The sequence below is a fragment of the Conger conger genome, chromosome 10 (assembly GCF_963514075.1).
Source record: "Conger conger chromosome 10, fConCon1.1, whole genome shotgun sequence".
NCBI classification, from domain to species: Eukaryota; Metazoa; Chordata; class Actinopteri; order Anguilliformes; family Congridae; genus Conger; species Conger conger.
Window position 1 is genome coordinate 4,487,501 of NC_083769.1, and position 22,500 is coordinate 4,510,000.

Consider the following 22,500-nt stretch of genomic DNA (forward strand, 5'->3'; position numbering starts at 1 on the left):
ACGTCCTATCGTTTAGTGTTTACGTTTTCCGCGAACATCGATGTTAGTTTCGAGTGAAAAGCGTGGTGCCTTGGGCATGACCTCCTCCGAGAGTTGAAAGAATCAGTGAGGTCCGAGAGAAGGATTGGTTGGTAGAAAGTCTCTCCCCGCCTACAGCCAGCTTTCCTCAAGCGGGTCTCTGTTTTGCCAGTACAGAGCAGCGCGTGCGAGTCAGCAGCGGGACCAGCGTCAAACAACTGTGAGAACAGTGAGAAGCGGCCAGAAGACGTTTCATGACATCAGGTTAGTTCCTCGCATTAGCCAAAGGGGGTCATACATCGACGTTGGTAGTTTCAAGGAGTTTCCACTGTGCACGATTGTTAGATTGTTAATTGACAGTGCATTCAACTACAAAGGTCGGTTTAAAAATACGTAAAAGTAAACTATTCGACTCCTACGCAATGTCACAGCTTAACAAAACAGCAACATCAGTCAATTTATCAAATGTAATGTAGTTATAGCCGAATGTAGCCTATAGCCTAACATTCTTTTGTCAAACTTTTTAAATGTCTCTTTGAGGATCCAATCCAGGCACTGGAAATAGCATAAAGAAAACATGCATGACCCTGTGTACAACATTCATAACAGAAGGACAGGACAGAATTTTGTTGCTTTTAGTTTTGTTATTATTATTATTATTATTATTATTATTATTATTATTATTATTATTATTTACACTGTCTATATTTTACTCTTAATCCAAACTGGAGGGGGCTATTTGGGGAGGTTGATGGTCATAATTTAGGTGTAAATTATAATTATTCTTATTATGCCCAGTCTTCAAGATGAAGACGCAGAAGACGAGCTTTTTAGACCTGCGCATCAGTCGATACCCAAATGAAATAATGACCCATATGCTAATCAATTCCAGAATTAGGATACACCTGTTTAGAAAATTATGTAAGTGACAAGATTTTGAGATTGACTGCGTTTAGTGGGTTATTTTGGAGCAAACATGATTAACCATGTTTAGGTTCTCCTTCGTTGCTCCAATTGTTCGCTGTAATTGAATTAATGTCTTTGCTCTCCATTTTATGTCACTACTGAGAATGTCAGAGCGAGAAGGAGGGCACGCTGCGCGTCTGAGTGTGACCACGGTCGCGCTGCCTGGGTAACGGAGCGGACATTGGCTCACAGTCTGACTGACGTAGGAGGTCGTAATTGAAAACATTCCGTCGGAGCCGCGAACAGCTTTTCTACAGATGAATGAAACATAAACAATGAATGTTTTGGTCACTTGTTTGTTTTTCGCGGCCGTCTCTTACTTCTACAGTAGCGACCTCCTGACTGCCTTTCGCATTTATGTTGTAGACAAAGTGCTCGGCACCAGCATGCCAGAGTCTGTAGTGGACCGGCGGAGCCCGCAAGGTGTCCCCTACACGGAGCTGCGGCACATCGTCGACGCCGACGGGCGACACTTGTTCTGCCGCTACTGGGAGCCCGAAGGCCCCCCAAGGTCAGTGTATATTCGTACCATGTAAACTACATCGTTGGGTTTTTAACAAAAATATAACGCTGTCAGTCAATTTGGCAGCTATTAAATCCTATTAAACATAGCTCGCATAGCAGGTGTCATTGTAGCTATTTGTGTATCGTTACGATAGTTATAGCTAGCATATGTAGCGGAAAGTGAAGTCCGGTGTATTAAATACACCAGGATGTATTTATTTAAATATAAGATGAATTCACCCAGTAATTGAAAGCATTTCCTAGTTGGCCAGTGGATTATAACACGATCACAGAATAAGCTTGGAAACCACGTGACTGCCGGTGGCAACGGTATCTGCTAGTAATAATGACAGTAACTATTTGCCATTATATTATGACACGCCATATATGTAGTCACTGTTTGCATTACCGGCCAGACATTCTGAACGTTCATAAGTTTAATTCTAGTACGTTACGGCCTCTGCATGTCCTTGAAATACTCGTTGACTGCTGTGGAACGGTCTTCACTATTCCAGGTGTGATGAGTCCAGAGTGACATTTTTCTGCTTTTTGGGGATTATAGCAACACAAAAAGACATTTTCAGTCATAGAAAGCTATAGTCACCATGGAAACCATTCTTCCTCTGTACAGCATAGGATTGCTGTAACCATAGCTACCATTTCATTCTCTTATTACACAAATTAATTTGCAGGTTGGAGCCTTTTGTGTCAATCAAGCTCTTTCTGTAGGCTGTGTAATGATGAAAGTGTTTGATAAACGGTCGGTGCTCTTTCTGTGTCTGCTGCAGCAGGGAGAGGGAGGTCTCCCGTCACACTTTGTGATCCTTAATGGGTCCTCCACAATGCTGAACAATGGCCCATAATGCTTTACATTAGTAAAGTGGGAGGCGTGTTCATTGCTGCATAATGAAAAAGTGGAACTCTCCTACTTCTAGAGCGGCGGTCTCTCATTTTTGCATTGTATATACAATGTTGCAATCAGTTTTTATTTATTTATATTATTTAAGCTATCTATCTATGCCATTGACTGTGCTGTTCGTGATCTATATGTCCTTTTGTTATATTAAATGACATTGACATATAGAAATGCATGCTCTTGATAGAGAACAGGTTCATAATTAGATCTGATTTGGCTAATAAAGAGGCTCTGGGTTTTGGCTTCTTTGGTCAGTGCCTCTGTCATTCATATTAATCTCATTCTTCTCATCTTATCATATTTTCTAAACAATCTAAGAAAGCATTATTTGTATACTTGCCAATCAAGAATCGAGTGAAATTGCTTTCAGTGAACTCTTCTTAAAGTAACAGTAGATATGCTGGCCCCAAGATGGTAACGCCTTAAAACCATTCCATTTGTCCAGTGGGTTTGTTCCTGTTTGTGTTAGTTAAACACACAACAAAAAAAAACAAGAGTTAAGTCTACTCTACATTTCATGGAGGGGGGTTGAGGGGTAGGGTGTGGACAGAGCAGCATTGGCATGAATACAATGAAAATATAATCATAGGGTATGAATCATTACCACACAAGTATTTCAATATAACCAGCTGAAACCAAAACAAATGGATCTGGTAGTAACTTAATATTGTGGTTCTTTTTGGATAACCAAATGAATTGGATATGCTGCAGTGAAGACCCAGGGCCTGTGTCACCTTACAGGATTACTGTTAGCTGGATAACTGCACTGAGTAAAACCCACAAAGCTGGAATACTGAGTTAGCTGCATAACTGCACTGAGTAAAACCCACAAAGCTGGAATACTGAGTTAGCTGCATAACTGCACTGAGTAAAACCCACAAAGCTGGAATACTGAGTTGGCTGGATAACTGCACTGAGTAAAACCCACAAAGCTGGAATACTGAGTTGGCTGCATAACTGCACTGAGTAAAACCCACAAAGCTGGAATACTGAGTTAGCTAGATAACTGCACTGAGTAAAACCCACAAAGCTGGAATACTGAGTTAGCTGGGTAACTGCACTGCGTAAAACCCACAAAGCTGGAATACTGAGTTAGCTGGGTAACTGCACTGAGTAGAACCCACAAAGCTGGAATACTGAGTTAGCTGGGTAACTGCACTGAGTAAAACCCACAAAGCTGGAATACTGAGTTAGCTGGGTAACTGCACTGAGTAAAACCCACAAAGCTGGAATACTGAGTTAACTTGGTAACTGCACTGAGTAAAACCCACAAAGCTGGAATACTGAGTTAGCTGGGTAACTGCACTGCTTAGACCTGGAACATCTCTTTTTACCTCAGTCCATGTTCCAGATTTGGGAGGGTTCCAGGTTTTACTCAGTTTGCCGTTATCCAGCTAACTCAGTAATCCTGCTTTGTGATATAGACCCCTGAACTCACAAGTCTTGTTCTGTTTTGTGGGATCAGTGGTATCAGTGCAGCAATTATAATGTGTAGCTCAGGGCTGCCCAAACCTGTTTGTGGTGATTTACCATCCTGTAGGTTTTCACCCCAACCCTAACAAAGCACACCTCATTCAACAGCTAGAGCAGGGCTGCCCAACCCTGGTCCTGGTGATCTACCGTCCTGTAGGGTTTCACTCCAACCCTAACAAAGCACACCTCATTCAACTGCTATAGACCTCATTGTGCTGCTAATTAGCAGAATCGGGTGTGCCACATCAGGATTGGAGTGAAAACCTATGGGACGGAAGATCTTCAGGAACAGGTCTGGGCAGTCCTGGTAAAGCTCATCCCAGTCCTCGAGCCAATCGACATGCAAAGGAGACCAGTTGGTCTCTGCAGATTCAAAGGGCTCATTCCAATCGCTTATTCTTCTCATATTGTTTCTTTTACGTGCTCCCAGAGGTTTGCCATCTTTAAGGACGTTCCAACTCATTGAATGTCTTTCTAGGAGCTATAAGTAGAAATAGAAGTAGAAGTTAGGAACTCTCAATCTTTCCTTTGAGTGAGAAAACATCAGCCCATCCTTTGTGGAAGTATTTTTTTTTGGAAAGCCTGATGTATATATGATCAACCTGTAGATCCACCTCTCCCCGTTTGCCATGTCTGTAACTGACGTGGCTTCGAGCTGTTGTTTGAAGGAGCAAGGACATTCCATTTAGTGAATTCATGCTTTCTCAAACTCGCCATTTTCATTTGTTTTGCTTGCCACTTTTTCTGGCCTCTCCCAATGGGTGGAGTTAAGAATAGGAAAAATAGCAAGAAAAAGAAAAATCTGCGATTGGAATGAGCACCATGTAAGTCCAACCTAGCTGAATGCAGCTACTCCAATTAGACTGGTTTGGACTACTTCGCTTTGAGTGATTTCTAAGGTTGATGATAAGTAGGCCTACTCACATTCTCTAGCTGAATCTGATGAGGTCTGGATTAAGAACATTGCTTCTGCCACATGTGAGTAAAAACTGCAGTGCTGAGAGTAGTTACAGGAAGTACAATTTACGGAACAGAAAGTGAACTTCGTTGAAAATACAGTACAGTTGACTGCAGGGAATGTGAGGTCAGGAGTAGTTTGGAAAACAGTAGAGAGTTTCTTAAATTATTGACAAAACTCATTTGCATGAGACAGCTGGGGCCAACAAACTCCTGAACTCAGTTTTTGCACGTGTTTGTCAGTGTATTTGTAGCAGGGTTTGCCATCTGTGCTTTTGCTGGGAACATAAACAGTCTAAGGGCAGTAACCGGTGCAGATGTTTATTTGGCGGCTGATGGAATCTGGATAAATATGTCCGGCGAGTCCGTCTTCCTGTAAGCGCGCCCGCACTGACTCTGCTTTTGCCGCTGTCCTTGTAAGGCATTCGGCCGACCGCCCGGAGGAGCTGCCCCTCTTATGTGGTTTTTTTTCCATGTGGCCCTGAGGGCACAAGCTCAGTCCCTCTAATCTTATTAAAGGAAAGAATTTGGCCACCACAGTTTGCTGTTGCAGCCAGATCAGAGACACAGAGACCCACACAGTGCACACATGGCACGGCAGAGGGTGTGTGTATATACAGAGAAGTACATAGTCATGTAGCCTGTAGTTAAGCTTTAAAAAGATTGAAATAGTTGGCACATGTTAGTCATTTAGCGTATTTTAGTCAAAAGGGAAACGGGCACCATGTGACCCATCAGTTCATTTGACTGTGCTTATCAGTTTCTGGAAGTTCTGTAAAAATGTTTCACTTTCTCCCTTCGTCACAGTTGTAGGTTTATCTACACTACAGATATTGTGTAGGCAGGAATGGTACCAGTAGTACATATAGTGGGGTCTGTAAGTATCTGGACAGTGACACAGTTTTAAAGGGCTGTAGTTCCTACACAGTGTACTCTATGGATGTACATGCCCTCTAATTAAAGCTACCATCTGCACTTTAGTTTGAAGGTATTTACATCGTATGGAATGACTCATGTACTTGTCAGGAATTACAGCCCTTTAGCATTGTGTCACTGTCCAAATACTTACGGACCTCACTGTTTGAGGTGTACATATCTGCCCACACTACCTTACCACATTCTTGTAATGTCACCTATTTATACTCAGTTGTCGTAAAGTTGGATTTAAGGTTGGCTTGACGACCAAGGACGGTGTCAGATAGACTTTGATTGCCTGCTAGCTAAGCTTAGTCATTTGATAGCAGCGAGCTACAGGTGTAACAATCAGTTACCAATGAAGTTCAGAAGATATTGCTCATTATCAGAATTACATGCAGGGTTTGACGTTAAGCTTTTTGAGGCACATGTAAAATAATTTTGTGCAAAAGCCTGAGTCACGTGTCCAATTTAAATTGATGATGTGTATACAAGAAGAATGCATAATACTACAATTATCTGTAAATATAACATTTAATACAGTACTTTAAATGCAAACATATCAAATAATATATACGGTATACATTTTGTTACAAAAAAAGATAATTCAAAATGTGTGCTGTGTGTAGGAGATGTGTGTAGTCTGAGTGGAGTGTGTAGGCAGGGAGATGTGTGTAGGGGTTGTGTGTAGGGGTTGTGTGTAGGCAGGGAGATGTGTGTAGGGGTTGTGTGTAGGGGTTGTGTGTAGTCTGAGTGGAGTGTGTAGGGGTTGTGTGTAGGGGTTGTGTGTAGTCTGAGTGGAGTGTGTAGGGGTTGTGTGTAGTCTGAGTGGAGTGTGTAGGGGTTGTGTGTAGTCTGAGTGGAGTGTGTAGGGGTTGTGTGTAGGGGATGTGTGTAGTCTGAGTGCAGTGTGTAGGCGGGGGGGTGTGTCAGTTGAGGTCAGTGGGCTTGAGGTCACTTCAACTTCAGTCAATTCAGGAAATGAACTGAAATGAAATGAACTCTTTGAAATATGTGAAAAGTTGGGGGAATTCTCTGGTATTGAATTGACTCAGGTAGTATGAGATATTTATGGTCAGAGCAAAGTGTGTCATTTGATTTGACTGTCCCGCTTTAAACCACAGCGGTTCTAAGAAGTCAAACTGAGTTCGCTCATTTGTCAGTGGTGTGACCCTAAAGGGGAATTTCGTCTCGAATTGCCAAAATGTATGTTATTTTTCACTCCAGGACAGATGGTGTGAGCTCTTTCATGTGACTACCCCATTCCTATTGGCCAAAACCAAATCATGTGTCTATGCCATTCCTATTGGTCAAAACCAAAGCATGTCACTAACCCATTGCTATAGGCCAAAACCAAAGCATGCGACTACCTCATTGCTATAAGCCAAAACCAAATCATGTGACTACCCCATTGCTATAAGCCAAAACCAAATCATGTGACTACCCCATTGTTATAGGCCAAAACCAAATCATGTGACTACGCCATTCCTATTGGCCAAAACCAAAGCACGTCACTAACCCATTGCTATAGGCCCAAACCAAATCATGTGTGACTACCCCATTACAATAGGCCAAAACAAAATCATGTGTCTATGCCATTGCTATTGGTCAAAACCAAAGCATGTGACTGGGACTTCTGTCTCATGTCGGGGCAAACTTCCCTCTTGCTGTATTGTGATGAATCACTCAGACGCTGTGTTCCCTAGACAGTAAAGAAATTATTTCTAAAAATATCTTGGCTTCTGATGATTAAATGACACACATATTTATGTAGCACACATGCAGAAGCGAAAGATGATCCCATTTTCAAACTGTAATAATATGTTTTGCTTGTTGCCTGACATTCCCTCTAGATTTATACTAGTGGAAGTGGAAAGGAAATGCATTACATTACATTAATGGAATTTGGCAGATGCTCTTATCCAGAGTGACATACAGTTGATTAGACTAAGCAGGAGACAATCCTCCCCTGGAGGGTTAAGGGCCTTGCTGAAGGGCCCAATGGCTGTGCGGATCTTATTGTGTGTGTGTGTGTGTGTGTGTGTGTGTGTGTGTGTGTGAGATTCCTGACTACATTCTATGTATTATGTAGATATTAGTATACTGCACTGTACATTCTACAACTGCAGGTGTCTGTGGAGAGATAATTCTCTGTCTGCTTGTGGAACATGAAATGGGATTGAAATGACTGCATTACTCTTCCAATTCATTACTCACAACGGGCATGAAAAATGGCAATCTCCAGGAAGTCCTTCACCCACAGCTGTTGGCTGAATAAGCAGCCTGGCATGCGTCAGCCAGATGTCAAGATAGTATGCAAGCGGCCTATGCCAAAAACGCTTTACAGCAAGGAATTATACCATTTCATTCTTTGTCGAATATGCAACATATAAATAAACTTTTTAAAGCGTAATTGATTTTTTTTTGCTGGTGTTCCTTGGTCAAAGATAATCATCTGCCATACTGCTGTTACAGCCCTTATTTACTGTGTCTCATTTAAATGTGCCATATTTTATATTAACCGTGTCTCGTGTAAATAAGGTACATTTTATATTAACCATGTCTCGTGTAAATAAGGTACATTTTATATTAACCGTGTCTCATGTAAATAAGGTACATTTTATATTAACCGTGTCTCGTGTAAATAAGGTACATTTTATATTGACTATGTCTTGTGCACTTCTGTTACATTGTGAGCAATTTGGCAAGGCTATAGCTAACTCAAAAAACTTGTCAATGTCCTCGTCTCGAAAGAAGCAAAGCTGGTCAGCTAACTTGATGAGGTTTAATACCTTATAAATACAATTCATTGGCTTTCTTGCCTGAGGACACTTTCATTGTATTATCAGACATCTGAAACTATCCAAAGCTACTCCAAATATATAGGCTTCTTGGTGACTGACTGCCTTCCACATTGCTGCATATCTGATAAGAGCACACCCTCATGCAGGAAAACTAGCTGTACAGGACCGTAAATATCTCAGATGTTGGTGCCGTCTTAGTATGACAGCAAATGTTTCTGTTGCGTTTCACCCTGATATACTTTTTTCCCCACTAGCTAGCCCAGAGGACAAATTAGTCAGCTAAATACACAGAATTATCTCCAAACCGACACACCTAGACATGCCCTATTAAAACAATAAGTACAGTAATCAGTAAGAATGCTCCGTCTCCAGTTCAGGAGTGCGCTCTTGCCCTCCCAGACGCGTGCCGCTGCTGGGGCACCGTGGACTGTAGAAAAACACAGACTGAGTGCCGTTACGCCATCCCCTGACTATCCCTGGGCCTGTGAAAAGAGTTTTGAAGGCCAGGAAGTTAAGTTCACCGGCGGCGAGACTCAGTAGGGAAGGCTCCTCCGCTAAGCGTGTGTGAGAGAGAGCGGTGTAATCTGTCCCTGATTCATCCACAAAGCACTGCTGCGCTGTCCTAATAACAATAACACAATAAGTTCAAGAAAATCAGCACATGGTGAGGCATTAGATAAGGAAAGAGCACAGATAGTGAGTACTGTCTCTCAGCGGTCTCAGCATGACCAGGAAATGAGCATCAGAAAAGAAACCTGGTTTCGGCTGCTTGGTCGCAACAGACAACAAGATGTAGACAGCAAGGTGGTTACAATAGTTTGGGATTGTATGCTTTCCATACATGACTTAATAACATAACAATGGAGGGATTTTAAAAAATGAGTGATAGCACATAGCAATCCAAACACTGGGGACATAGACCGTCCAAACACCGGGGACATAGACCGTCCAAACACCGGGGACATAGACCGTCCAAACACCGGGGACATAGACCGTCCAAACACCGGGGACATAGACCGTCCAAACACCGGGGACATAGACCGTCCAAACACTGGGGACATAGACATCCAAACAAATTACTATGAGACATCGTCCCTCCAAGTGGCCGATGCAGACGGGCTGCAGTGGGGAGACGGGATGCAGTGGGGAGACGGGCTGCAGTGGGGAGACGGGATGCAGTGGGGAGACGGGCTGCAGTGGGGAGACGGGATGCAGTGGGGAGACGGGATGCAGTGGGGAGACGGGCTGCAGTGGGGAGACGGGATGCAGTGGGGAGACGGGCTGCAGTGGGGAGACGGGATGCAGTGGGGAGACGGGATGCCGTTGGGAGACGGGATGCAGTGGGGAGACGGGATGCAGTGGTGAGGCGGGATGCAGTGGGGAGACGGGCTGCAGTGGGGAGAAGGGCTGCAGTGGGGAGACGGGATGCAGTGGGGAGGCGGGATGCAGTGGGGAGGCGGGATGCAGTGGGGAGGCGGGATGCTGTGGGGAGACGGGATGCAGTGGGGAGGCGGGATGCAGTGGGGAGACGGGCCAGGGCGGGGAGACGGGCTGAATTGCCTCTGCAGTCCTCTGTCCCTGGGCAGCGCTGCAGCCAATTATGCCCAACCCTCCACAGGGCGCGTCGCTATGGTAACCCACGCAACCCGCACGACAACGCCCTCCGGCGAGGAGAGAATCAGAGAAACAAGTGGAAAAACACGCTATAACGATCAACTCATGGGGAAAACAGCACACCAGAGACGAGTTCAATATCTCCCTCGCACGGCAAGCAGAGTTAACCAGTCCTTACGTTTGGGACGTTTGAACCATTCCTTGTTTTGTTTTCAGCAACTTTCTCCCCTAATCTGCAGTCGTGGGTACTGCCTGCAGGAGCTCTCTAGCTGAGCTGCTCCACTGCACTCGCCCATAAGCCAGACGCCATTTCACTCTGCAGTACAGAAGCTCTTGAGCTGTGTCTTATTATTATTGATTATAATCTTAACGCTCAGGTTGCACTCTCACAAATGAAGTGGAGGTAAAAAAATTTAAGGACCGAATTTCCAAAAAGGCAAGGAAAAATAACTAATTCTTAACCAGTATTTAGTCTTATATTCTCATAACTCTCATTACAGTACAAGGCTCTTTTTCTAGTCTTGCAAAAAGGTAGAAATACCTTATGAAACCATTGGCAGGGAGTGCAATTATGCAGTCTACCTTTAGGGTACCACCCCAGTGGCGGGCATCGTACCTCAGATGCCCTTTTTCAAACCCTTATTCTGAGATTGCGTACGAGTTGTGCGTACGAGTCAGTGTGTATGAAAACGAGACGGGTCTGAGCCAGCGTGAGAGTTAAGTGTGAGTGAACAGGGGTGTTATCAAGCGCCTGGATGGTGGATACACTGAAGGCCTTTCTCCGTGGCCCTCCGGGGGGAATTTCACCCTCACAATGGACCCTTTTCAGGGTGCCAGGGAAACGGGGACAGGACGTCCCGGCAGAAGAAGGGGAGGGGGTTGGGGGGTCGGGCGAGATTGGGGGTGGGCTGAGACAAATCTGTGACAAATGGCTGAATTCTCAGCAGGGACTGCTGTTAGCTGTCCCCGTAGACTCCTGATTGCAGTGAGTGGATAATCACCAAAGTGGAACACTCCGCTCTACGTTTAGTTTGCACATGACCTCAAAGGCTGCTACCCTTGGGAGCCATCTCAGATTCCAGAGGAGTTAGCCATTTTCCGTCTTTAACCACACCCTGTCTTCACAAAACCAGCTCCGCCGTCACAATGGAGAGGAAGAGCACGCTTTCCTTCACGCGGGTCGTATTCGCGTCCACAGTAAATAAAGCTCTGTCACCTGTAACAATGGTCTAACGGCTGGGTGTGCGGGGACCTTCTGTAAACAGGACACAAGCAGAACATCAGGTGTTTCAGGGACGTGGGAAGAAGCTTTCACAGTGCATTCACTGCAGGACCCTGCTCTCGCCCTGCAGAAGCCCGGCAGAGCAGGAATGTTGAACTAGGGCCAGTTACGCCTTTTAGGTCATAGTGGATAAATATAGGAGATGGACACGGGAAACCTGATCCTAGATCAGCACTAGGCTCCTGGATTAAGACTGTTCAGGGTGAATCTGGGTGCACTCCCCGTATAAGAGCAGCTACGGAAAATAACAGGAATGCACTTCCACCTGCAAAGCAACTAAATGTGTGCATGAGAGCCTGCACAAAATGCACGTATTGAAGACCTGTAACATCCAATTTTGGGATTAAAAATATTTAAGTAACACAACACCACCATCTAGTTTTTAAAAGCATTAAGTGTGTGACTCAAAGCAAGGACCTTTTTTTTCACTTGACATTTGGGAAATTTCAGTTTGCAGGAGGGTGTAACCAACAGTCTACTGGTCGGGTGTGACAAGCATTTTCATCACCCAGCGTTCGATTACGTACCGCGCCAAAAATGCGGTGCTGCAACAATATGAGGCCGGTTTAATGTGCCATGAGGCGAGAACTCAAAAGCTCCCTGAACCGAGGAGAAAACCTGCTGCTCGCACACGGGGTGACCTTCCCAGACCCAGGGCACGGGAGGAAGGGCTAAGTTCTGCCCCAGGACACAGGAGGAAGGGTTAAGTTCCAGCCTCCTGCCCCCTGTTTCGGACTTAACCTCGTCCTATTAGGGCCGGCACGAGGCTATTATGATGATAATCTTTGTTCTTGAATTTCTTTGCGTGTGCGGTGCGCAGATCGCATTCCGGATTAAACCACAGCAGAATGCGGGCCATGGGAGGGAGCCAGAAGGGAGCGAGTCGGGCCAGGCGTGCTCGTAATGAGCAAGAGGATAAGGGAAGAGCGTGCTCGTAATGAGCAAGAGGATAAGGGAAGAGTGTTCTCGTAATGAGCAAGAGGATAAGGGAAGAGCGTGCTCGTAATGAGCAAGAGGATAAGGGAAGAGCGTGCTCGTAATGAGCAAGAGGATAAGGGAAGAGTGTTCTCGTAATGAGCAAGAGGATAAGGGAAGAGTGTTCTCGTAATGAGCAAGAGGATAAGGGAAGAGTGTTCTCGTAATGAGCAAGAGGATAAGGGAAGAGTGTTCTCGTAATGAGCAAGAGGATAAGGGAAGAGTGTTCTCGTAATGAGCAAGAGGATAAGGGAAGAGTGTTCTCGTAATGAGCAAGAGGATAAGGGAAGAGTGTTCTCGTAATGAGCAAGAGGATAAGGGAAGAGTGTTCTCGTAATGAGCAAGAGGATAAGGGAAGAGTGTTCTCGTAATGAGCAAGAGGATAAGGGAAGAGTGTGCTCGTAATGAGCAAGAGGATAAGGGAAGAGTGTGCTCGTAATGAGCAAGAGGATAAGGGAAGAGTGTTCTCGTAATAAGCGTGGGAAGAGGATCGCAGAGCTTTCGGCCGCTCAGGTGCACTTTCAGCACGGGTGTCTTAAAGGCAAAACATAACGTGCCTTTTTTAACAAACCTCCACGACAACGCATTTTGTGTTGCTTTCAATACCGTATGAGATTAAAAAGTCACAAATATGTGTCACACTTTAGTTTTTTTGATGAACCCTGGGCCCCCCCTCCAATGGCAGCCGGCCGTGACAGGCGACTGTGGCTCCTCTGCTTGCCCTTTCAGAGTCGGGAAAATGGCGGTAAAGGCATGCTGTTGTGACATATGGCATTTGCACGTTTCCTGAGAAGTTATCTCCCTCCACACTAAGCTCTGCAGCTTTTGAGCGGTGTCTTATAATTATAGATCCTAATCGTAATGCTCAGAAGGTACAGTGGAGGTACGTTTTTATTCTTGAGGGAACACAAGTTTCCCAGATATACCCTGAAAACACAGTAATGTACAATTATTCACTGTACATACAACGATGCATTCAGACCCCTTTTTTCATGTTTTGTTATGGTGCAGCCTTATCCCACAACTGTTTCCCTCCCTCATCAAACTTCACCCAATACCTCATAACGACCAAGTGAGGTATTTTAGATTTTAGATTTTTTTTGTAAATGTATTAAAAATAAAAACTGAAAAATCACATTCACATAAATATTCAGACCCTTTGCTATGACACTTGCCATTTATCTCAGGTGAATCCCATTTCTCTTGATCATCTGTGAGATGGTTCTACACTTTGAGTGGTTTTGACCTTGTTTGGAGTCCACCTGTGGTAAATTCAGTGAATTGGACATGATTTGAAAAGGCATGCGCATGTCTACGTAAGGTCCCACCATTAAATGTGCAGTATATCAGAGCGAAAACCAAACAACGAGGTCGAGGAAACTGCCTGCAGAGCTCAGAGACGGGATTGTGTCGAGGCACAGATCTGGGGAACGCTACAAAACAATCTCTGTAGCATTGAATGTTCCCAAGAACACAGTGGCCTCCATAAATTCTTAAATAGAAGAAAATTTGGAATAACCAGGACACTTCCTAGAGCTAGCCTCCCGGCCAAACTGAGTAATCAGGGGAGAGGGGCGACCAAGAACATGATGAGCTCCAGAGATCCTGTGTGGAGATGGGTGAAACTTCCATAAGAACAACCATCACTACAACACTCCACCGATCTGGGCTTTATGGCAGAGTGCCTCTCAGTGAGAGTCATATGGAAGCCTGCTTGGAGTTTGCAGAGAGTGCCTAAAGGACTCTCAGACTGAGAAACAAGATTCTCAGGTCTGATGAAACCAAGATTGAACTTAATTCTAAGTGTCATGTCTAGAGGAAACCAGGCACAGCCCAGTACCTTCCCTGCGGTGAAGCATGGTGCTGGCAACATCAAGCTGTGGGGTGTTTTTCAGCAGCAGGGACTGGGGCACTGGTCAGGGTCGAGGGAAAGCTGAACTGAGCAAAGTAGAGGTCCTTAATGAAGACCTTCTCCAGAGCACTCAGGACTTCAGACTGGGCTGGAGGTTCACCCTCCAGCAGGACGATGACCCAAAGCACAAAGGCATGGCAGGAGAGGCTTAGGAACAGCTCTGTGAATGTCCTCGAGTGGCCCAGCCGAGCCCTGACTTCAACCCAATGGAAACTCTCTGGAGAGACCTGAACATGGCCGTCCACCGACGCTCCCCAACCAACCTGACAGAGCTCGCAAAAATACCTAAAATCCTTTTTTGAGTGTAGATTGATGAGCGAAAAATTAATTTAAACGATTTTAGCATAAGGCTGCAACATGACAAAATAGGATAAAAGCGAAGGGGTCCTTTCCGAATACACTATGGCTGGGTGGGGAGGCGCTCGTGCTTTTTACAATTTTACATTTTAGAATTGTACCTGTAAGTACAATTTCATGTGCCTACAGGGTCCCGCCCCATTGACAAGCATTTGGATCCTTTTCTGCACTTTTCTGCACTTCTCTGAGAGCAGCTGGATGTGGAGTGATCTAATGACCGGATAAAGATGTCATTTCGAGACCTCGATTGCCCCTGTCTCTATCTTTAGCCCCTTGTGTCTCATACCTTAATCTAGGACTTCTGTATTTGTCTCGGTACTGTAGTTGTCTTGGTATGGTAGTTGCAGACTTGGCCTGTCTATCTTGTGTACTTGGACAAACAGTCAATCGTGTATGAATTGTTCTTTGTCTGACGTGTTCGGTTGTTTGCTGTAATAGTACTAATACATTTTATTTATAGAGCGCTTTTCGAGGTCCTCAACAAAGCTTTGTATGTCCTTGATATGCACTGTTTGGTACGTTGTTTTGGATGGAGTCTTCCAAATAAAACGTAATGTAATGCTTGTGCGTGGATGCATGTTTGTGTGTGTGTGTGTGTGTGTGTGTGTGTGTGTGTGTGTGCGTGTGTGTGCGTGTATGGTGTGTGATCTCTCTCTCTCTCTCTCTCTCTCTCTCCAGAGCCCTGGTGTTTTTGGCCCATGGGGCAGGGGAGCACAGCGGCCCTTACAGCGACCTGACCAGAATCCTCACAGGGCACAGCCTGCTGGTGTTCGCACACGACCACGGTGAGCGAGCCCTGGACACTCCCTCTCATCACGGCTTGTTATTTAGGCCACTTTACTCTGGAGCTTTAACTTTTCAAACAAGAACGTATTTGGAGTAATTGAGAACAGGCAGAACGTCGCGTGTGTGGAATTGTTTTGTTGGTTTTTTTTTCCCACAGAGAAATTTATTGTGGCCTCTGGGGCTTATGGGTTTTGCCATTCTGATTTTTGATCAATTAGCTTGTCTTATAAGTTTTGGTTTTCATACATGACTGAGATGTTTGCATGCTAAATGAATTGTATCGTAAAGGCTGTTGTAACTTTATAATTTTACTTTAACAATGTACTATTTCAAGTACTAGTTTTAGCAAATGAGTCATAAATATGTCAGTGTAAGTGCATGGTACGCCCTAGTTACGCCCATATATAAGTGAATCCAGTAAATCTCGATTCCCATCACCCAATAAAGCATGTCAAAGATATTTCCAACACCAGCATTAAAATGGTCTTGGCAATGCATACATATCAATATAAATTCATAACATATACACATGGCTGTTGTCATAAAAAACACTGGGTAATCGTTTTGCCTAAGTGGGTATGTTTGGGTGGACTGTTTTGGACCTGAGTGAGATGTTTTGGACCTTCATGGAAGAGAATAAAAATTCATTTGGAGAAATGCATTACATTACATTACTGGCATTTGGCAGACGCTCTTATCCAGAGCGACGTACAGTTGATTGGACTAAGCAGGAGACAATCCTCCCCTGGAGCAATGCAGGGCTAATGGCCCAACGGCGGATCTTATTGTGACTACACCGGGATTAGAACCACAAACCTTGCGTGTCCCAGTCCTTTACCTTAACCACTACGCTACAGGCCGCCCCGATGCCAAATGCCAAAGTTTAACTTGAGGTCAGAGATAATTAATGACCGCCATTTCAAGCTTAGTCTGCCCCTCAAAAAGGAAGGATCCCTGGTGTGAAATCCTGCTGTGACCAGCTTGAAATGACCAGCGGTCAACCAGATACGAGCCGTTTCAAACCTAGCTTGAGCTGTGTTTTTCAGCAGGGATAACCTCAGTTGTGGTGGTAAAATAAAATAAAATAAAACAATTGTGTTTCTACTGAGTGCTAGTGTAGATCGTGTGCCTAAGTCTCACGTCTAAGCTAGAGCACTGTTCAGGGCTGTGTGTCATTTGGGTATCTGACTGAATGTCTCATTTATGCAGACCAGTGGGTGGCCTGTCTTACCTCATCAGGGTGGTGCAATGATTTCCACGTTTCTACAGGATTCACACATTCCTGGGGGGGGGGGGGGGGGGGGAGAGAGTAAGTGTGTGTGTGTGTGTGTGTGTGTGTGTGTGTGTCTGTGTGTGTGTATGTACATGCATGTGTGCGTGTTCATGTGTCTGTGTGTATTTGTCTGTCTGTGTGTGTGTGTGTGTGTGTGTGTGTGTGTGTGTGTGTACGTATGTACATGTGTGAGTGTGTGAGTGTGTGAGTGTGTGAGTGTGTGAGTGTGTGAGTGTGTGAGTGTGTGAGTGTGAGTGTGAGTGTGAGTGTGAGTGTGAGTGTGAGTGTGAGTGTGAGTGTGAGTGTGAGTGTGAGTGTGAGTGTGTACATGCATGTGTCTGTGTATTTGTCTGTGCTTGCATGTGTGTGTGTTTGTGTGTTTGTGTGTGTGTGTGTGTGTGTGTGCGTGTGTGTACGTGTGTGGGTACGTACATGCATGTGTGCATGTTCATGTGTCTGTGTATTTGTCTGTGCTTGCATGTGTGTGTGTGTGTGTGTACGTATGTACATGCATGCGTGCGTGTTCATGTGTCTGTGTCTGTGTGTGTGTGTGTGTGTGTGTGTATTTGTCTGTGCTTGCATGTGTGTGTGTGTGTCTGTGTGTCTGTGTCTGTGTGTGGTGCTTTTGTTTAGAAATTGAAAGAGGCCACATGGTTTATTTTCCTCACCATGGAAACAGACGACAGTGCACTTTGCATGGCTGGGCCCCTCTGAACCCGGCTGTTTAAAGGAAGTTCAAAGCGATGCTGAAATGATAAAGATGTGCATATTATTTATGGCACAGTATTGTTTAGTATGCTGTATGCGGAGCTTCCTCACAGCCTACTTCAGGTTAATATGTAAATGAAACATTCATACATTTCCGTTTTTTGTTTCACAGGAAGCGTGCTCATTTGACTGTATTTTACACACAGATGTAAAATGTATCCTCTACCCCGCGCCCCTTGTCTCTCTCGCAGTGGGCCATGGGCAGAGCGAGGGGGACAGGATGGTGATTGAAAGTTTCCACATCTACATCAGAGACTCCCTGCAGCACATCGATCTGATGAAGAGGAGGCACCCTGGGCTGCCGGTCTTCCTCCTCGGACATTCCATGGTGAGACAGTGAACAGGGCCGTAAAATTTGCTGTAAATGTGGAGGTGTTTTGTGGCGAGGGCCAGGATGTCGTTCATGGTGACTGCTCAGAGTTGCAGTGGTGTTCTCTCTCTCTCAGGTGCGACTCCATTATGCCTCAATTGTGTAATATTAGCCTAGCATTTATTCAAAACCGTCCACTTAATCCATGTGGATGAACAGAACCTGTGCGGTAGAGCCCCACACAGAGAGTGTGTGCGGTAGAGCCCCACACAGAGTGTGTGTGCGGTAGAGCCCCACACACAGAGAGCATGTACTATAGAGCCCCACACAGAGAGCATGTACTATAGAGCCCCACACAGAGAGCATGTACTATAGAGCCCCACACACAGAGAGCATGTACTATAGAGCCCCACACAGAGAGCGTGTACTATAGAGCCCCACACAGAGAGCATGTACTATAGAGCCCCACACAGAGAGCATGTACTATAGAGCCCCACACAGAGCATGTACTATAGAGCCCCACACAGAGCATGTACTATAGAGCCCCACACAGAGAGCATGTACTATAGAGCCCCACACACAGAGAGCATGTACTATAGAGCCCCACACAGAGAGCGTGTACTATAGAGCCCCACACAGAGAGCATGTACTATAGAGCCCCACACACAGAGAGCATGTACTATAGAGCCCCACACAGAGCATGTACTATAGAGCCCCACACAGAGCATGTACTATAGAGCCCCACACAGAGCATGTACTATAGAGCCCCACACACAGAGCATGTACTATAGAGCCCCACACAGAGAGCATGTACTATAGAGCCCCACACAGAGAGCATGTACTATAGAGCCCCACACACAGAGCATGTACTATAGAGCCCCACACAGAGCATGTACTATAGAGCCCCACACAGAGCATGTACTATAGAGCCCCACACACAGAGCATGTACTATAGAGCCCCACACAGAGCATGTACTATAGAGCCCCACACAGAGCATGTACTATAGAGCCCCACACAGAGAGCATGTACTATAGAGCCCCACACACAGAGCATGTACTATAGAGCCCCACACAGAGAGCGTGTACTATAGAGCCCCACACACAGAGAGCATGTACTATAGAGCCCCACACAGAGAGCATGTACTATAGAGCCCCACACAGAGAGCGTGTACTATAGAGCCCCACACACAGAGAGCATGTACTATAGAGCCCCACACAGAGAGCGTGTGCGGTAGAGCCCCACACAGAGTGTGTGTGCGGTAGAGCCCCACACAGAGTGTGTGTGCGGTAGAGCCCCACACAGAGTGTGTGCGGTAGAGCCCCACACAGAGTGTGTGCGGTAGAGCCCCACACAGAGAGAGTGTGTGCGGTAGAGCCCCACACAGAGAGAGTGTGTGCGGTAGAGCCCCACACAGAGAGAGTGTGTGCGGTAGAGCCCCACACACAGAGAGAGTGTGCGGTAGAGCCCCACACACAGAGAGCATGTGCGGTAGAGCCCCACACAGAGTGTGTGCGGTAGAGCCCCACACAGAGAGAGTGTGTGCGGTAGAGCCCCACACACAGAGTGTGTGCGGTAGAGCCCCACACAGAGAGAGCATGTACTATAGAGCCCCACACAGAGAGCGTGTGCGGTAGAGCCCCACACAGAGAGCGTGTGCGGTAGAGCCCCACACAGAGAGAGCGTGTGCGGTAGAGCCCCACACAGAGAGAGCATGTACTATAGAGCCCCAAACAGAGAGCGTGTGCGGTAGAGCCCCACACAGAGAGAGCGTGTGCGGTAGAGCCCCACACAGAGAGAGCGTGTACTATAGAGCCCCACACAGAGAGCGTGTGCGGTAGAGCCCCACACACAGAGCGTGTGCGGTAGAGCCCCACACAGAGAGCGTGTGCGGTAGACCCAACACCCAGAGGTCATGTGTGGTAGACCCACCACGCAGAGGTCATGTGTGGTAGACCCAACACGCAGAGGTCATGTGCGGTAGAGCCCCACCCAGAGGTCATGTGCGGTAGACCCAACACGCAGAGGTCATGTGCGGTAGACTCTGAATGCATGTCCAGTGGAGCCTTACAGATCTTATGCAGTCAGCCTCTCTCATGTCCCTCTCACTCCCAACTGGCTCAATTCCATATTCCTTTCAGACCTGCCAGGCCCTGATATAATGGTGCGTTTGTGTTTCATGCAACTGGACTCAGAGTCTGCACACAATGGCAGTGTTCTTCCGGCTTCAGTGGAGATGGCTGGTATTTGCGTGTGCGATCAGCGGGGAACAGTGCCCATCTGTTCTGCACTTGCACCTCTTCCTCTCTACTCTCTTCTGCTTTCTTCATCTTTACTTCCTCTCTGGACATGTGAGCGTGTGAATGTGTGCCTGCGTGCGTGTGTTTTGTGTGTGTTTGTGCATGCGTGTGTTTACCTGTGTGTTTGAATCTCACCTGTGTACATATTGTACCTGCCTGTATTATTCACTAATGAGTGTCTGTGTGTGAGTGTGTGTGAGTGTGTGTGAGTGTGTGTGAGTGTGTGTGAGTGTGTGCGTGCGCGTGTGTGTTTGGGTGTGTGCGTGTGTGTGTGTGCGTGTGTGCGTGTGTGTGCGTGCGCGTGCGCGTCTGTGTGTGTGCATGCATGTGTACGTGTGTGCGTGCGTATGTGTGTCATCAGCACAAGGGCAGGTTGCTTTATGGTCAGAGTGGTAAGAGTGGGGCGTTTCATTTCAGGGCGGGGCGATCGCCATTCTCACGGCCTGCGAGAGACCCAGCGATTTCGCCGGAGTTGTGCTGATTGGACCCTTGGTCCAGATGAGCCCAGAATCAGCCACGCCCTTCAAGGTGAGCCCCTCTCCCGACACTGTGGGTAGGATGGGTAAATTTCAGTGACTACACTCCCAAGATTCTCCAGTGGGATGTTGCATTCATACGGCTCTACAGCCGTGCAGTTCCCACACAGCGTCACACAGCTCTGTTTCGGATCTAAAGGCCGCTCGTTCTACTGCTGCCTGACCTAGACTAGGCTGTTGTTCTTAGCCAAAACTCATGAGCTCACTCCAGTCATGCGGACGATGCATCCCAATGTCGCTGGACTATAGCCTGCCTTTGAATCAGATTGCAGTCACAGAATTGTACAACTGAATACTGGCACCACAGTCCTGCCAAATACAGGGATTACACAGTTCTACCGCTGAGTCCAGACTGTGGATCTGTGGCGTGTCTGGAATATATATATATATATATATATATATACAGCGGGTAAAATAAGTATTGAACACGTCACCATTTTTCTCAGTAAATATATATTTTTTATTTATAGTTGCATGCATTGCTCAGGTGTGATTTTGGCCCATTCTTCCACACAAATTGAAGGTTCCGTGGGCCTCTTCTATGAACTCTAATCTTTAGTTCTTTCCATAGATTTTCTATTGGATTCAAGTCAGGTGATTGGCTGGGCCATTCTAGCAGCTTTATTTTCATTTTCTGAAACCAAGTGAGAGTTTCCTTGGCTGTGTGTTTGGGATCATTGTCTTGCTGAAATGCACACCCTCGTTTCATCTTCATCATCCTGGTAGATGGCAGCAGATTTTTATCAAGAATGTCTCGGTACATTTTTCCATTCATCCTTCCTTCAATTACATGAAGTTTGCCAGTGCCGTATGCTGAAAAACAGCCCCACACCATGATGTTCCCACCTCCAAACTTCACTGTTGGTATGGTGTTTTTGGGGTGATGTGCTGTGCCGTTTGACCTCCAAACATGGTGTGTATTATGGCATCCAAAGAGTTCAATTTTGGTCTCATCTGACCAGACCATATTCTCCCAGTATTTCACATGCTTGTCTAAATGTTGTGCAGCAAATTTTAAACGAGCTTCATCATGTTTTTTCTTCAGCAATGGAGTCTTGCGTGGTGAGCGTGCATACAGGCCATGGCTGTTGAGTGCGTTACTTATTGTTTTCTTTGAAACAATTGTACCTGCTAATTCCAGGTCTTTCTGAAGCTCTCCACAAGTGGTCCTTGGCTCAACTTTTCTGATAATTCTTTTGACTCCTCTGTCAGAAATCTTGCGAGGAGCACCTGGTCGTGGCCGGTTTATGGTGAAATGATGTTGTTTCCACTTCCGGATTATGGCCCCAACAGTGCTCAGTGGAACATTCAGAAGTTTAGATATCCTTCTGTAACCAATGCCATTAGTATGTTTTGCAACAATAAGGTTGCGAAGGTCTTGAGAGAGTTCTTTGCTTTTGCCCATCATGAGATGTTTCTTGTGTGACACCTTGGCAATGAGACACCTTTTTATAAGCCATCAGTTGGGACCGAACCAGCTGATATTAATTTGCACTGACAAGGGGCAGGATTGCTTTCTGATTACTGATAGATTTCAGCTGTTGTCTTGGCTTTTGGTGCCTTTTTGCACCTCCATTTCTTCATGTGTTCAATACTTTTTCCCTGTGTCATTCCATTTTATTTTCACATAACTTAATTTATGGAAATCAAGGTTCGATTTCCTTGCATGTGTGGGTTGCATGGGTTGTTACCGACATCTGGTGAAAATTTCCAATCATGTCAGTAGCACCTTTAGAAATATATTTACTGAGAAAAATGGTGACGTGTTCAATACTTATTTTACCCGCTGTATGTATATATATATATATTACATAGGGGTTGGGACCCTGAATTGGA

The 22,500-nt window shown here is 45.7% G+C and overlaps 1 protein-coding gene across 4 annotated transcripts in view; it reads left to right on the forward strand.

The window, feature by feature from the left end:
- mgll (monoglyceride lipase) overlaps positions 1–22,500 on the forward strand; it is a 27,892-nt gene that overhangs the window by 357 nt on the left and 5,035 nt on the right. Inside the window, exons 2-6 of one of the 4 annotated variants that reach the window (XM_061258328.1) lie at positions 191–282; positions 1,351–1,495; positions 15,372–15,478; positions 17,712–17,848; positions 20,546–20,656. In XM_061258328.1, the coding sequence (XP_061114312.1) occupies positions 273–282; positions 1,351–1,495; positions 15,372–15,478; positions 17,712–17,848; positions 20,546–20,656 (510 nt within the window). In that variant the 5' untranslated portion in view covers positions 191–272. The other 3 variants (XM_061258329.1, XM_061258327.1, XM_061258325.1) reach the window with 3 other exon arrangements.